A 14,272-nucleotide genomic window follows, 5' to 3' on the forward strand; every position below is an offset into this window, starting at 1 on the left:
CCCCCAAGCCTATGTTACCTTCTGGTTCTGCCTTTTTAGCTAGGCTGTAATAATTTAACTAAATGCCGGAGATGCTGCCACACTCCGGAAATGTTTATAATTTCACCTGTCCTGTATATGTCCTCATACAGAGCTAATTTTCCCTGTTTCATTTCTCCACATGGCTGCCCGCCTGCTTGAGGAATAATGAGATGAGGAGACCAGCGATCCATCCTGGGCCAGCCACCTCCTGCCTAACCGGATGCATACATCATGATGGACATTATTACATATTTTTCCTTTTCTTTCTCTTCTTTCTGTCTAAATTGTTGTTGTTGTTGTCATGGTGACCGGTGTCGGCCAGAGGAGGATGGGTTCCCCCCCTGAGTCTTGGATCCTCTCAAGGTTTCTTCCTCATGCAAAAAACTAGGGAGTTTTTCCTTGCCACTGTCGCCTTTGGCTTGCTCACTGGGGGCTAGGACTCGGCACTTGTAAAGCTGCTTTGTGACAACAACTGTTGTAAAAAGCGCTATATAATAAAATTTGATTGATTGATTGATGTTCTCCTCCACATACGTCTCCCAGTCTAAAATATCTTCTTCATATACAGTGGAGTCTCCTGGGTGGAAATAGACTCCTCATCCTCCTCAAGTGTAGTAGGAAGTCTGGACAAAGAGCAAAATGCAGTAACCAAAAAATACCTATATAGTAACCAAAAATTGTACATTGTACATTGTATTTTGGACTAGGGCTTGTCATGGTATGCCAGCCCTGTAGCCCAAGGGAGACGCCCACACACATCTGCACACACCCTTCACTTATTCTACACAAGTGACTGTAAGGAAGGAGTGAAGCTACACAAGCCTCCCGCTCTTCTGAAGTCACAGCGCCAGGGTCTCAACTTCTCGAAACATGCATGTTCAATCTCCTGAATACTAATGACCTCCACCTGTCCCTGTGTGTCCCCACCCTCCTCCACCTTTCTTACACTACTCACTTACCACTTTACATTGTGAAGTTTTGCCTCTGACGTTGCATAGTGAGCGTTCCTTGCTCGTTTTTGCCTACCGTTGTTGTGACCTTTGCTTCTCCCTTACACCTCATTCTCAGCCCGACCCTGGATTTGTAATGGACTCTGGACTGTATGGACCATGCTGCTGCCCTGACCCTGCTGCCCTGTGTTCGCTTCTTTTTGTACTGTGTGTTTTGTGTGTGTCTTGTGCTGCTAGCTACAGTAGATTGTGTCTGGAGGATAAAGAAGCACTACGCTGCATTTAGATCCTTTTGTGGTTTTTCCAGCACATATTACAGTCACAAATGTTACAGGTTTTGCTTCCCATCTACATGGGACCATTACTTACCCACTAACTAGAGACTGGCTTAATCTGCTAAAATCAGAACAAAAAACAAACAAAACTTGGCTATTAATTTGTCTATTTGCATGCATAAAGATTGTCTGAGCAAATTAAGTAAAAAAACTACAGCATGAAAGAACTACTCACCTGCATTTCAATTCGTTGTTGCACTTGAGAGTTCGCTCCTTACAGAACCGAATGTATTTTCATGTGTGGGTATGCAACATGGATTTGGCTTATTAATATTGTTCATTAAATGACAATGAATGAATTCTTCTGCCCTTGCACAACTTTACCATCTGCATATTTCATTCAGCACAACTAATGACTTGTAGTGTAACCTACCAAAAATGCCAATTACAATGTTCAGGAATATGAAGGGGCGAATACAAATCCACAGAACGATGTAAATGCTGCAGGTGATGCTGTCCAGCTCTGGAACCCTTTGTACTTCTGACAGCAGGACACACCAGTGAGTCATGGTGAGCAGCGTGAACAGTGTGATAAATGCATTGTGCAGATCTCTGGAGAACACAACCAGCACGCTCACTTTCAAAGCAAACACTGGCAATTATCAAATACAATGTAAAAACTGAGGAGTCCAAAATGACTGAGGAGCGACATTAGGCAAACAGCCAGAGAAAAGAACCAAGAACTATTTACTACTAATGTCACGGCCTTTCCCGACAAAGGGCAAAATTTTATATTTCCCTTAGCCCAATCCCAACCACTACACCTTGGGGAGTCGCAAGTTGACAAATGCAGAGAGAAGATGGAATTTGCACAATATATTTATTCAACAAAAGAATTTTATATATAAAAAAAAAAAAAAAAAAAAAATCCATCAACTCCAAGTGCACCCAGTCCCAGTCCAGAACCTCGGCAGCCAGTTCAAGGAGGGACACGCAACAGTCCACTTAGTGTTCTGGATAGCAATGCTGCAGACAAAGGACAGAACAAAAACAAAACGCAGTCACCACTCAAAATAACTGAAATTGTAACAAAGAAACACACAAACCCACAAAGACGCAACACAAAAATGGAGCCCAAAGAATATAGAATATTTTAGCCAAACAAAATGTTCCCTAATAGGCTAGCACTGGAAAAAAAAAACTACTTAACACCACAGCAAACCCTCCAAATTATAAACCCCAAAATAAATCAAACCAAACAAATCCAAATCCCTTACACACAACCAAAAATCAAATAATGAAATAAACCTATAGCAGTACCCAGCCTAATAGAAAGCAACTTAGCTATTTATAGCAACGGACTCCAACAAACTAAAACAAAAATGAAAAATTAAAATGTACTGCCCTAAAACTACGACTGGTGGATGGCAGAAGGTTAAAATTCTTCTAAAAAGGTAGGGGGTTGCACTTAGCTTTTTATCAGTGCGCTTCTCGTGCACAGACAGCACCAGCAGCAGAGTCTCTCACGTTCTCGCTTTCACCAGCAGCTCAGCTGTATTTACTCCGGCACGTCCCAACTTCTCAGATCAGTCGGACAAAACAGACACCGCTTGGTTCACTCGGTTCACCCTTCAAACAACGGAAGTCTTTCCGCTTTGTTGCGTACTTGCCAGAGTCGGGAGCAGTGTCCGCCTGTGTCACGCCTTTTCTGGCCTTTAACACATGAATGGTGGAGAAAATCAAGCGTTGACAGGTCATCTAGGCTACATGCTGTCTAAAGTGACGTCATTCATGAATAGTCATTTTTTATTAGAAAGCCTTTTATCTACTAAGATTTGGAAGAAAAGCAAGGGGCTATTTACACAATTCCCATAGAAACGCAACCCATTAACAGATATAACGGATATAGCATTGAAGTGATGATCACCTTTAAAGCTTGTTATTTAGCAGTTGCCTGTAGTCTGCTGGTCTGAATCATGTTTAACTAATTAATTGTAATGAAAATACCATCTAAGCATTAATCATTTTAAAATGGTAGTCTGTAGCCTTATCACACAAGGGGGGAGGAGTGTTAATGTTGAACAAATAATAACTCACTTGAAACTTACCAGTAATATAAAAAGATGTAATATACCACACATACCAGTGTGAGTGGTAATTTAGGAAGGAAGTTTCTAATTGTGTCTAGCCTTATAATTTTGATTGTAAGGGCAGGGTAAAGGTTAGGTTTCTGCCAACATGTAAAATCTTATGGAATTTGTATCTGTCCCCATGGACCGAGGTATTTATGTTCCCAAATCTGAAAGGCAGAAGCCGTTCTTAATGAATGATCTCCTACGATTGGACGACAGGAACAGACAGAAATAGACCTGAACTGAACTGAGCAGATGTGTAGCCTGTCTTGTTAAGTGAGGATGTAGGTGCTTACATGTGTATCCTGACTTAGTCATGGCATGGAGTTGGGTTTAGGGGGATACTGCTGCTTCTCCCTGGTCCACCATCCACGGGACCACGTTCTTCTCTCCAGCCCCACTGGAGACAACAGCAAAACAGGAGCAGCTGGAATTCAGCCAGTTCTCTATGTGTTTCAGCAGATGTACCTGAGTTAGAAGGTGAGCTACTACCTTTGCATGTAGAAAAGCAGGTAGGCTGTTTTTGCCCTGCTCTTAAGGACGGCTGGCTCTGTCTTTTTTGAAACCTTTGAATCGTTGAATTTTAACCAGCACTCTCCTTTCTCCTCAGCTACGTCGCTGATGTAGTGCCCTGTCAGGGAAGCAAGATGTCATTAGTCACTTTATAGTTTCTACTGCATGTTTGTGGATATTATCAGACTGCTCACCACTGTCCATGCTGCCACCCAAATGAGACACCACAGCGTGGAGTCTGTAGATGTCTGTGTGAACAGTTTCCTGCAAACAACAAGTACATCTGTTTTTTCATATGATTAAGTAAGAATGCATCTTAGATCGTTGATATGGGTCTCTCTCATATCTATCTATCTCTCTCAGCCTGTCTTTCTCAGTCTCTCTCAGCATCTTTCAATCTTCTTTTTCATCTCTCTCTCTATTTCCTCACCAGTGGGCTGACGTGCTGTACTTTCTCTCCCTGTCCTTCTCTGCTCTCATTTACTACTAATGGGTTGAGAGAACTACATCATTATGGCAGGTACGTATAAACGTAGACAGGTTGTAAATCCAAAATTTAATTGATCACTGTAGGAAAATGGCTGATGTTTACCTTGTTCTGGCACAGAGCTTTTCTCCAGATTATCCTCCTCGTGTCCTTTGTCCTGGGTGTATGCTGGTCCACTGTGGACACATCACAAAGCCATTCAGTTAGCGTCTCATTGCTAATTGTGAAAGGGTGGACAGAGGTGAGAGAGCGTATGCTCAGGCCGTTGTACAAGCTGACCTTAACGGTTGCCCGAGTGAAGCCACTCCAGGGAGGACAGAGAGGTCCAGCTCTGAGGGGATGTCCATTAGGTTTGTTAGTTTCTTGCCCATCATGTCAAACCTCTTAATGTGGAGGATCAGAACTCTGTTCCAAAAGGAAAAATGATGTAAGAATTGGAAGAGTGTGAGATGACTGCTTTAAAACTCATTGTTTGTGGTAATTCACATAATGCGAGACTCACCGTGGGAGTGTGAAGAACTCCACCACTTCACATGCCTCGGTGCCTTGACCACATTCACATTTGAACTCCAAAACCGTTGACTGAAAAAAAGTTTTCATTGAGAGTGACAATGGTTAGGATGGCTCCCTAACTTAACAAACTGGCAAAAAAAGTGTTGTCCAGTAGGGGTGTGTGAGGTGACAGACCTTGAAGTAATTGTGTAGGCTGTCAGTCAAGGTAGAGCTCAGGTTAACAGAGAGGTGGTTGAAGTCCTCCACTCTGGAGCTCTGCAGTCCACAGCTTTCAAACAACAGAAATCAACAGAGAGGTTACAACATTCACACAGAAATAACCCACATTATCCCATACCAAGTGTGTGCATACTTTGTGACAATGCACACTCTGAAGAAACACATGTTAAGAACAGTTGATTTACAAGAAGGAGATGTGGTGATATAGCACAGAATTACCTGCTGCAGGTGCGCACAGATTTGAGGTGAAACTCAAAATTTGCCACAGGGCAGATGTAAGAGAAGGAGGAAACCCTGAGTGTCTCTCCCTCCTCCTTCAGCTGAAGCAAACACATCATCAGGAACTCATGAGCATCCTGTGGAAGACAGTACATCGGAACGGCATTACTCCTGGACTTCAGCAGCAACAGAGTTGAGAAAACAAAGAAGGTTGTGTGCAGTTCCTGCAGACTACTGCATGTGGTTCTGATGTGTTCTGAATGGCTCAGAGGGTTGTTTAGCCGAACCTGTTCGTAGTCCTCTCCAAACGCAGGGCATCTGACTGAAATACAGGCATTCAGGGCTCTCAGGAGCTTCTTCTTCTTTGAAGAGCTACGACTAGTGAGCCTGCCTTGCTGTAGATCTGCAAAACATCTACGCACAGTAACAGGGAGACCAATGTGGTTTATAACTCTCAGCATCACAACACCTCTCTAAGCACTCATAATTGAACAGTTCATTTAGACATGTGACTTCTCTGTTCCTGATCAGGTACCTGAGCATCTGGCAGCTGGATGGATCCGTCCAGCTGGAGCACTGAGCTCTGATGGGGCTCCAGAAGCAGGAGAGACTCAGAAGACACTGCAGAGTGGCGTTCATATAACATGTATTCCCAATGTTGGGAAACCTAACAGGACATTAATGTTTAGAATAGATTTAATACATAATCAGTAAAACTTCCAGGCCACTAGGTGTCAATGTCACATAATTTCAGAATTTGAAGAAGAACTGCAAAAATACTTATTGCTCCTTTAATTGCTACGTGCCTTTATTTTGGTTCAGAGATAAAGACTGTGTACATTACATCTGTGTACACTGCAAAATCACGTAATGGTTGTGTGCTAAAACACAACGTGTTCTGTCTTTACCCGAGCTGTTGGATCTCTGTGTCTCTGCCAGCAGAAACAGTGGGGGCGTGTCCTTGGCCCTCACCCTGGCCACTCTCAGTCACCCTTTCACTACTGACGATGTGCGGTAACAGGTGCTGCAAATTCTGCACACGAAAGTCTCCCTCTACCACAACAGCCGGCAATCTGAAAGAGAGAGTAAAGTGACAGATGAATATGGAGTTTGTGTAGTGCACAAAATGTTCACATACATACAAATGTTGTTTTTAATATTTTTCAGTTTCTCTTGATTTATGCCACAATGTCAATATATAACCATTATAGATTGTCCATACTTTACTGTGCCATGAAGATGACTTTAATAATGTACCCACCTATCCATGGGCACAGAGCACACATCTTTATCAGCAGCCCCTATGGAGAGAACAAAACCTTGGAGTAAGTGTCTTTGACTAAAACATACTATGCAAAGGTACAAAATCATAAAAGATTCTGAGCTCTGACCAGGAACAATCCCTTCCGTGTTCTTGGGTTCAGTAGGGAGTTTGTTGTTGGACCTGGGGGCAAATAATTCCAGGGAAAAATCATAGACAGAATAAATAATAACCAAATGTGCATGTGACTACACATGTGCATGTGACTACACAATTCATAAGGCTGGGACGGTTTTCATACCTGGTTAAGTGTCCCTCAGAGGAAGAGGAGCAAGAGATGGAGGAGGAGCTGACATTCAAGGACTGAGTGTCAGTTACTTGTGTCAGGGAGGATGACTCTATATGTCTCCACCATCTTTGCTTTTTCTTCTTTTTAACTTCACTATTCACACCCTCTTTGTTCTTTTTCTGTAGGAAACCATTGGTTTGTCAAATCATGGGTATGGGAAACCTCAGTACACCCTAAAAAGCATCACATCTTAAATCGAAAAAATATCGGAGAAAATATCGGAGAATCGGAGAATAACCGGTATAAAAATGCCGGTTACTCCTTTTTAGACCACAACGTATAAAAACGTTAGATAGCTACCTTCATACACGAGTAAATGCAACCCATTTGTCCGATATACGCTCCTTCCTAACAGAATTAATGTAAACGTCGTCGCGTCGGGTTTGCAGATACTTTAAATGTGATGTTCGCGATATATTGACCTGGTTCTATTGTGCAGCGCTGTCACGGCCTCGTTGTTAACGTCAGTAGCTATATGACGTAATAGTGCTGCGTTCTGTTATCGTTAAGTGTGAAGCTGTAAGCTCCAGACTATTTAGCACAACTTCTATACCCTAAATCCCAAACCAAACACTTAGGTCCTCAGACACAGGTCTTCTGGTGATTCCAAAATACAAGCTTGTCACTGCTCGTGGGCGCTCATTCTGTGTAATGGCCCCAAAACTGTGGAATGGCCTCCCGCAACATCTCCGCTTCTGTTCATCCTTTTCCTCCTTCAAAACTCAGCTTAAAACTCACCTTTTCTCTCAGTATTTTCTCCCTTCCACATAGTCATAGTATGGTTTAATTAATTATATTTATTTATTTAATTGTTATTTGTTTTTTTTCCCCATAGGATTTTTGTAAAGTGTCCTTGGGTACTAGAAAGGCGCTATATAAGTTTAACTTATATTAAATACGTTGTTTAAATATCTAAGTGACGCACTACCGCTACTAGTGGTGAGAAAGTGTACTGCATTTTATTCAAAATCAATGCGGTCCGGCGGCCCTCTGCGGCCCAAAGTTTAAAACTGTTGTTCTTTTGAGGCCCTCAAGGTGGCGTTCGCGGCCCACAGTTGGGTTAAGAATCTCATCTAGATGAGGTTTTGGGGCTAAATCATCTCTTGACTGTCATGATGATGCCCGATGTTGTGAGGGTTTTGTGTGTTTTTTTGTTTTTGTTTGCCCAATCTTTCCTTTGCAACCTTTCAGTGACTCTGCAATATACTCCGCAGGGGACGACCAAGTTCATGGTCATGGTTCATGGATCATGAAATCCCTTCACCCTTTAGTGCTAAGGTTTAGTGATTCATCTTATACATTATTATACTAGAAAAATCCAAATACTAGAATGTAAGATACTGATTAGTGAAAGAAATCTGCACAATTACACACACAGCTTGGGCACCTTGCAGGGCTTTGAGCTTTTATGAAAAGTGCGGTTCAATTATATTTCACATGTACAGTATCAGATACTCTTTTTGCATTTTAAAGTCCCCTCTAATTTATAACTGTCCAACAATATTTCAGGTTGTCCTAAAATATTTCCTGATTGCTTATAAACTGTTTCTTCACAGCTGATTGCCTGACTGAATCTATAGATTGCCTTTCCTGCATTTACACTGAATGTAGTTTGACAACATTATAAAGGATATATGTTTCCAAAACATGCATAGAAATTCAAGTCATGGAGTACAAATTTAATTTGATCAAATTACAACTTGACAGAAAAAGTAAAACTGCATTTTCATTAAATAAATATACAAAATTCAGATTCAAATTGTAGCTGTAGAGAGAGGAATAAAATCCATCCAATTGTCATTAACAAAAAACAAGCAAAAACAAAACACACACACACACACACACACACACACACACACACAAAACAGATTTGCCAGATTTCTATACGATGAAGATTTTTTAATCAGGTGTCAACAGCACGACATCTAACTTGGATAAAGCCACTTCTGTTACGTAAGGAAGTGTCTGATGGAAGTGTCTGATGGGAGGGTCTGATGGGAGTGGATCAGAACTCTGTTCCAAAAGGAAAAATGATGTAAGAACTGGAAGAGTGTGAGATGACTGCTTTAAAACTCATTGTTTGTGGTAATTCACATAATGCGAGACTCACCGTGGGAGTGTGAAGAACTCCACCACTTCACATGCCTCGGTGCCTTGAGCTTGACATTCACATTTGAACTCCAAAACCGTTGACTGAAAAAAAGTTTTGATTGAGAGTGACAATGGTTAGGATGGCTCCCTAACTTAACAAACTGGCAAAAAAGTGTTGTCCAGTAGGGGTGTGTGTGGTGACAGACCTTGAAGTAATTGTGTAGGCTGTCAGTCAAGGTAGAGCTCAGGTTAACAGAGAGGTGGTTGAAGTCCTCCACTCTGGAGCTCTGCAGTCCACAGCTTTCAAACAACAGAAATCAACAGAGAGGTTACAACATTCACACAGAAATAACCCACATTATCCCATACCAAGTGTGTGCATACTTTGTGACAATGCACACTCTGAAGAAACACATGTTAAGAGCAGTTGATTTACAAGAAGGAGATGTGGTGATATAGCAAAGAATTACCTGCTGCAGGTGCGCACAGATTTGAGGTGAAACTCAAAATTTGCAACAGGGCAGATGTAAGAGAAGGAGGAAACCCTGAGTGTCTCTCCCTCCTCCTTCAGCTGAAGCAAACACATCATCAGGAACTCATAGGCATCCTGTGGAAGACAGTACATCAGAAGGGCATTACTCCTGGACTTCAGCAGCAACAGAGTGAGAAAACAAAGAAGGTTGTGTGCAGTTCCTGCAGACTACTGCATGTGGTTCTGATGTGTTCTAAATGGCTCAGAGGGTTGTTTAGCTGAACCTGTTCGTAGTCCTCTCCAAACGCAGGGCATCTGACTGAAATACAGGCATTCAGGGCTCTCAGGAGCTTCTTCTTCTGTGAAGAGCTACGACTAGTGAGCCTGCCTTGCTGCAAATCTGCAAAACATCTACGCAAGGTAACAGGGAGACCAAAGTGGTTTATTTCTCTCAGCATCACAACACCTCCCTAAGCCATCATATTTGCACAGTTCATTTAGACAAGTGAATCCTCTGTTCCTGATTGGCTACCTGAGCATCTGGCAGCTGGATGGATCTGTCCAGCTGGAGCACTGAGCTCTGATGGGGCTCCAGAAGCAGGAGAGACTCAGTAGACACTGCAGAGTGGCGTTCTGGAGGCGGGAAGGGAAACTGCAGGTGTTCTCAATACACACCTTGACTAGCTAGCCAGGTATTTTAAAATGAAATGAAATGTGCAATGTGAAATGAGCACACATTTCATTTCATTTTACCTGGCTAGCAGAGGAGTCAATTCCAGGTTCAGAAAGTAAAAGTCCTCAACAGGATTTTGCTCAGGCTTCCTGGATTGTGTTGATTCCACTAATTTTACCTGGATTGCACTAATTAGAAAATCTAGCAAGCTTGAGTAAAATCCTGGTGAGGACTTTTACTTTCGGAACCTGGAATTGACACATCTGCTGGCTAGCGAGTCAACATGTGTATGAACACCTGCAATTCTCCTTCCCTTAATAGTTTTAGTAAACAATTCAGTAATGTGTAGTGTCTCCACCAAATTTCTCATGGATTTTCGTGACTGGATATGGTGACGGATTAAATCTGGTGGCTTGAAGAATCCCGTTCACCACTGTTAACGACACACTACTATAATTTACCCAGCTACAGTTTATGTATTATGCATTGATGTGCATTTACAGCACACTTGTAATATAGTAATATAATTTTCCCAGCTACATTTTATTGTCACGTAGGGCTACTCCCCCCTCTCCTAGCTGTCACTCCGGTGTCCTGCTCTTCGTGTCTTTGTTGTTCCTTGCTTGTTAATCCCGCCTTGCTTGTCTGTTACCATAGTTTCCTTCTGTCTGCCATGCCCATGTTGTCATTGTCTTCACCTGTGTCTAGTCTAGTTCTGTGTATTTATATCCCTGTGTCTCCCTAGCCCGTTTTCGGTTGTTCTGTTCATTTGCTCCGTCGGTATTTGCCAATGTGCTCCGCGATCCTTGTTATTTGATTTCGTGAGTATTGTTCCTGTTCCATTGTTCATTCCTTTTAGTGTTCTCCCCATTGCCCTGTTCGTTCTCTTTGTGTGTCTGATTATGCCGATCAACTTGTCAAACCTGGATGGCTCACCTGTTACGACCCCTGCCTGTTGTTACGACTATGATTATGGAATTCCTTCTAATAAATCTCGCTCTCCTCAGCGTTTGTCTGCCTCCTAGCTGAGGAGGTGCCTGCGTTACATTTGTACTTATATTTTATTTTATGTTGTGCATTTGTAGCACACTTGTACTATTTAAAAGCTAGTCATTTAAAATGTTTATTTTAAAAAATGAAAATTTCCACCAGGGAAATTTTAGTAAGCACCAATGCAAACTGTCTATAAGAAACAATTTCTACTTTCTTTTGTTTCCCCTCTCTTGAAGCTACATTTTATTTATTTGTAATAATTTAGGCTGTGTGTTTCCAGTGTAATATTCCTCTCTCACTATAGTTTACTAAATTCAGGTATCGCATGGTTAGTGTTGCTAGCTGGGAAAATAGTGAATCACTCAAATATCATAACTGGATACATTCAACCTAAAACATAATTAGCCTATAACTCACTAATGATTAAGTCAAGTCAAGTTTATTTGTATAGTGCTTTTCACAATCTTTACAAGATTAACAATCTTATGGGTCCAAATCCCTAATGAGCAAGCCAATGGCGACAGTGGCGAGGAAAAACTCCCTATGATGGAGGGGAATAGGAAGAAACCTCGGGAGGACCAAGACTCAAAAGGGAACCCATCCTCCATTGGGCGGCCCGTTAGCACAAGTCCGTGGTGCGCAGGGTGGTTCTACAGTTCTACAGTAGTAGTCACAGTTCTCGTTCCCCGGCCAAGTAGTCACAGTCCCTTCAGTGTAGATGGTGAGCCTCTGATAGGAACTAGCATCCGCACGACCTCTTGTGGCAATGGCACGTCTAACCCTGGCATCAGTACATCCACAGGCAGGTGCTTGTATCCGGATAGGTGCGTGTATCCAGCAGGGACCAGTCCCCTTCGGGTGGCCTGGTTAAATACACAAATCACACAAAAACACAAAATCTAATTATACAGACTAATACACAAGTCACACACAAACCACACAATCAGACTAAGCATACTGATGATTACATGAGTAACACCAAAGGTAAAATACAAGACAGTATGACTCCTTTGCAATTAAAACACAATCACATTACTGATAAATATTTATAAAACAATAATAACTATTTCACTAACAATTTACAAAATCATTTACATTTACGGCATTTAGCAGACGCTCTTATCCAGAGCGACTTACAAAGTGCTTTGCATTCAATCACAGAATTCATCCTAGGAAATAGTACGAATAGGCCAGAATTCAAGATACCATTGAGTCAGACTACTACTAAACTACAGGAGTCAATGTCATTACCTAGTGTTTTTGCAAGTTAGACATTTGCCAAGAAGCACAAATAACCACAGACAAACATACCATTTAAAGAACCACGGCAAGTGGTATCAGCTGAGTTAGTGCTCTGGTAAGAACTCAACAAACAGGTGGGTCTTCAGTCTACGCTTGAAGATAGCAATAGACTCTGCAGTCCTAGCAGCTAATGGAAGATCGTTCCACCATCTTGGAGCCAGGACGGAGAATAGTTTGGAGCTTTGTCTTCCATGAGACTTTAAGCATGGAGTTTCGAGTCGAGCCAAGCTTGAGTTTCTGAGTGTTCGCTGTACGGATTGGCTTTTGACCATGGACATCATGTAGGGAGGGGCCAGTCCATTTTTGGCTTTGTAAGCAAGCATCAATGTTTTATATCTGATGCGTGCCGCTACTGGAAGCCAGTGAAGAGAGCGTAGCAGAGGAGTCACATGTGAGAACTTAGGGAGATTGAAGACCAGTCGTGCTGCAGCATTCTGAGTTAGTTGTAGAGGTCTGATGAGGATGACAGGAGCACTGATAATCTGCTGTTGATAACCAAAAATCCCAAAATGGTCGAATCTGTAATCCTGATGGTTGTCCACGGTGATGATGAATAGTCCACGAATGGTGATTCTTTCGGGCTTTCCTCACAGTTCCTTGCACACTGACGATGGTGATTGTTCTAATAATCCCGACGATCGGTTCTTGATGCCGTTCAGTCCTCTGGTCTTGTCTCTGTTCTCTGGCGTGGATCATAAAGTCTCTCATCATCCTGATGCACATCTTGTCAAGGCTTATTATTCTGTCCTGGTCCACAAACTGCAGTAGTCCTCTTGTCCTGGGAGCCTGCGTGAAATTCAGGTTGCACAGCTGTCGGTAGTCTCTAATCCAGGAAGAAGCACAGGAGACCCACATGATGGACAGAACGAAAGAGACAGAAAAGCAGAATAAAGACTACACACAGCTTTATGTTTTCATGAGAAATCTGGAAGATGAGTTAGGGTTACACAAACCTCAAAAGATGAAACAGAGTGTTGGGGGAAAGAGAAGGGGCAGATGTAAAACGCTCCAGGTGGGTGATCAGTCCATGTGATGTTCTACCTCTGTGTCCCAAAAGACCAACATCTAGTCCTCATGTGGTTATGGGAAAACCTTCAGCATCTGAAAAACACACATGCAAGCAAAAATATTAAATTACGTAGAAAAATAAAACGCATGCCACACAGTGAAATTATGAATTTATATAAGAATTCAATTCATGTGTAGGTGTTTAAAAGCCTGGAGGTGGTCGTTGAGGGGGTGCTCTCGGTGGGGATGGACTGCTGGAAAAAACAGCTGGGTTCGGTGTCTCCAGGGTCTGGGTGTGACTAGATTCGGATGACCTGAAAATGTCATCCGAACCAATGGAGACACCCTTAAACCAAGTGGACACCACCGTTTGCTACAAAACACACACAATAAAAATGCCTTTAGATATCATTTTCTAAAAACCTCACCACAAATAATTCTAAATGCAATCAGAAAGGAGGAAGCACTAACCAGAAAAATATTCTGCACCGACGTTGTTGTTGAACAGGTGCGCAGGTAGATGGTGGCGTCTGTGATGCTGGATCCCCTCCGCTGAATTAACAGAGGACATGCTGATGAGTGTAATTCAGAATGGGACAAGCTAGTGAAAGATGCTTATAGTCAAGACTCTTTGTTACCTTGATGCAGGCCACGGCACTAGCGCTGGCAAAGTGGTGGAGGGTAAGCTACAAATACAAGGAAAAGATTAGGTTGAAGGGACATTTACAGTAGCATGTCCATTCTTACTGAAATTGTGAACCTGTTCCCATGACTCACCTCTGCACCTATCCAGT

At 42.3% G+C, this 14,272-nt stretch overlaps 1 protein-coding gene and 1 long non-coding RNA gene across 3 annotated transcripts; both read right to left on the bottom strand.

Moving 5' to 3' along the window:
* Positions 1-2,162: 2,162 nt before the first annotated feature.
* Positions 2,163-4,781, bottom strand: LOC143505597 (uncharacterized). Of its 2 annotated transcripts, none has more exons than XR_013127892.1 (5): positions 4,658-4,781; positions 4,089-4,554; positions 3,871-4,009; positions 3,675-3,778; positions 2,163-2,959 (listed from the first exon to the last, which is right to left on the bottom strand). It is a non-coding gene; the product is annotated as an uncharacterized LOC143505597 (long non-coding RNA). The 2 variants fall into 2 exon arrangements; XR_013127891.1 differs by having other exon boundaries at positions 4,086-4,554.
* A 713-nt stretch (positions 4,782-5,494) lies between these two features.
* LOC143505591 (ubiquitin carboxyl-terminal hydrolase 37-like) lies at positions 5,495-7,616 on the bottom strand. The gene is made up of 8 exons (XM_076996184.1): positions 7,240-7,616; positions 6,892-7,058; positions 6,721-6,773; positions 6,591-6,630; positions 6,238-6,402; positions 5,865-5,996; positions 5,617-5,743; positions 5,495-5,500 (listed from the first exon to the last, which is right to left on the bottom strand). Exons 1-8 carry the CDS (start codon positions 7,264-7,266, stop codon positions 5,495-5,497), a joined length of 717 nt encoding a protein of 238 aa, XP_076852299.1. The 5' UTR covers positions 7,267-7,616.
* Between the last annotated feature and the right edge of the window lie 6,656 nt (positions 7,617-14,272).

Source organism: Brachyhypopomus gauderio, unplaced genomic scaffold (assembly GCF_052324685.1).
Source record: "Brachyhypopomus gauderio isolate BG-103 unplaced genomic scaffold, BGAUD_0.2 sc387, whole genome shotgun sequence".
Taxonomy (NCBI): Eukaryota; Metazoa; Chordata; class Actinopteri; order Gymnotiformes; family Hypopomidae; genus Brachyhypopomus; species Brachyhypopomus gauderio.

Bases quoted from the DNA above. Each gene is read 5' to 3' on its own strand.
- LOC143505591 (XM_076996184.1), bottom strand. From the start codon at position 7,266: ATGGGTTGCATTTACTCGTGTATGAAG. The intron at 6,631-6,720 runs GTCAGAGCTCAG...TTCTCTCCATAG, and splicing joins CACGGAAGGGATTGTTCCTG to GGGCTGCTGATAAAGATGTG. The intron at 5,744-5,864 runs GTACCTGATCAG...TACTGTGCGTAG, and splicing joins TCCAGCTGCCAGATGCTCAG to ATGTTTTGCAGATCTACAGC.